General features: G+C 29.6%; 1 protein-coding gene across 1 annotated transcript; it reads right to left on the reverse strand.

Annotated features, from left to right (window-relative positions):
• Positions 1 to 593: 593 nt before the first annotated feature.
• Psf2 (DNA replication complex GINS protein PSF2-like protein) lies at positions 594 to 1365 on the reverse strand. The gene is made up of 4 exons (XM_017906879.1): positions 1121 to 1365; positions 939 to 1047; positions 716 to 877; positions 594 to 638 (listed from the first exon to the last, which is right to left on the reverse strand). The coding sequence occupies exons 1-4, from the start codon at positions 1363 to 1365 to the stop codon at positions 594 to 596; spliced, it is 561 nt and encodes a 186-aa protein (XP_017762368.1).
• Positions 1366 to 2548: the final 1183 nt, after the last annotated feature.

The raw sequence follows: 2548 nt of genomic DNA on the forward strand, positions 1-2548 counted from the left end.
TATTAAACACCCTTGTTGCAGTTCCCAATTATTTTCATCCTTTATTTTGTAACATTCGTTTCTACGTTCTCTACAATGAACGTTTCGATTTACAGACTTAACGTATTGAAACTCTGACTGAAACTAAAGCAGATTAATTTTTTCAGTCGATTCGTTTAACCAATCAACGTTAAGTTTGTTAAAACGAGATCTACCTTAAGAATTCAAATCAAAGATTATTAAAGGACTGTGTATTATAAGCTTAAGGGATGTAAATATTGTGAAAAAAAAAGAAACCACGCCGTGCGAGTTACATATTAATTAGTCCAAGCGACAGATTTACCGATGTAAATACGAGTGTACTACACGTTAGTGATAATGAGAAATTGTGATTGAGATGCTAGTGACTGTATGTAATGATTTAAGAATAAGAAATAAAACTATTATATCACATTCGTATATTACATATAAACATGTTTTATTGCCCAGTCCATTTATGTTTTCACATGAGATCAACCAAAATACATGACAAATATTTCATAAATATATACATGTATATTTACAATTTAAAATAAAATTATAATAGTACATAAAAATAAAAGTATATTTACTATTTATTGAGTTTTTTCTAAAGGTTTATTTTGTGCTATTCTGCCAGCCTAAAGAAACAGAATTTATTCATTGCATTAGAAAAAAATTTCTGCAATAAAACAATTATTTAATATAATATACATACAGTTTGAATCCTTAACATTTGATCTAAAGCATGTGGTAGTAATGGGCGCACACTATTAATTTCCATGGCAGTTAAATGATCTAATTTTGCATGTAAACCTTCACTTTTGAGGAATGCATCTATTGATGTACGAAGCTTTGACATTCTTATGTCCCATATATCCTAAAAATTAATTCATATATTAGTATTAAAAAAATATATAGATATGTATATTTTATATTACCTTGACTGCTGTCCTTATTGTGTCAGCATCTGTAATATCATCGCTTGCAACACTTAGTAATAGCTGTGCTTCATCCATATAATGATTACTAGGCATTTTTGTAAATAATCTAAAATAAGCTCTTCCTGTATTAGGTAGAAATATTTTATTAAATAAATCAAAGAAAAAATATTTTTACTTACTTTGACAATTTTTCTTCCTCTTTCGCATCGTTTAAACTCTCAACATCCATCCATTCTTGATTAATAATTCTACATTTTTGTTGTTGTTTCAAATTCACTGCCAACCAAATCGGAACTTTGACAGGTAAACCAGCTCGAAAGGGGCCCACTGAACCTGATATCAAATGAATCATGTCAAAACTAAAATTCGGCACAATGCTAACTAATTCTTTTTCACCAAGAAACTCCACTTCACTCGGATCCATTATTCAGTGTTTAATTTTTTATATTAAATTATATTTAGTGAAATAATCCTAACACTTCCTTAACAATACAGCAATCACATATGATGCGACGGTAAGACTAATTTTTGGCGGCAAACTCATGTAGCTTACTATGTATGGAGCGCTACCTGTTGCTAACTATAATAACTTTAAATGCGCTTACGACGCAAGCGTAATATTACACAGCCAAAGTCTTATACTTCGTTTGTGATATTAACAAGGAGAGTGTAAGTCCATAGGATTACCGTCTTAGTTGAAACTTTGCAGGTTTGTAGATATCGTCATGCAGTTTAATAAAATATATCATAGCGGCAACTACTCAATAGTTTTTAAAATATTTATGATTAAATTATTATTACTCCACAATTATAAATTTATTTCCAATATATTTTAACTCAATTTGTAGCGTAACGGCAACGATCGAGAAGTGTTAAAATGAATAACCGGGGTTCGAATCCCGTCCGTAGTTTTTTTAATATATTTTTTATTGTGTATTCATTTTTCGCCTATGAAAACGTTGTAAATACAAAATTATAAATAAAATTTCTTAATAAAAAAATTTATTTTTTATGCTTTCTTATGCTAGTATATATTTATTACGAAATAATAAGAATATTATGTAAGAAAAATACTTTTCTATAGCAATCTTATTTACTACAGGGAATACAAAATCTATCGTTCATGTAAGTATTAATTATTAAATTAAACATCCTATAAGAATGTTGCCCATAATTCCAACTTTGCTGTGCAACCATAAATGTTTATGAATTAATTGTAAAAACTTGGAAATTTATTAATTTTCTACCGCCGAATTGATTTCTAGTATCTAGTTCGAATCAAAGTTTTACCGCCGGCGATCAGCGCCATCTATAGTTTTGGATCATTTGCTCGGAAAAGTGATAGGAATATAGAATAGGCAAGGAGGTCGTCGACGAGCTGGTCACGTGGTAGACGAGGACAGAGAGGGGATAGAAAAGAATAGAATGGCTCCGGCAGTGAAAAATTATTAATTACTCAATTTCTGTAATTAATTTATGAACTTTTATAATTTCATTGCAAAGCTGGAACTTCAGGCTACATTCTTATATAATATTCGTAAAGAATTTAACTCTAAATTGTTAGTTATTAATTTTTGTTTTATGGCGTCTATGATTTCGTAACGGCG

The sequence above is a fragment of the Eufriesea mexicana genome, unplaced genomic scaffold (assembly GCF_001483705.2).
Source record: "Eufriesea mexicana isolate 0111107269 unplaced genomic scaffold, ASM148370v2 scaffold6328, whole genome shotgun sequence".
Lineage (NCBI taxonomy): Eukaryota > Metazoa > Arthropoda > Insecta > Hymenoptera > Apidae > Eufriesea > Eufriesea mexicana.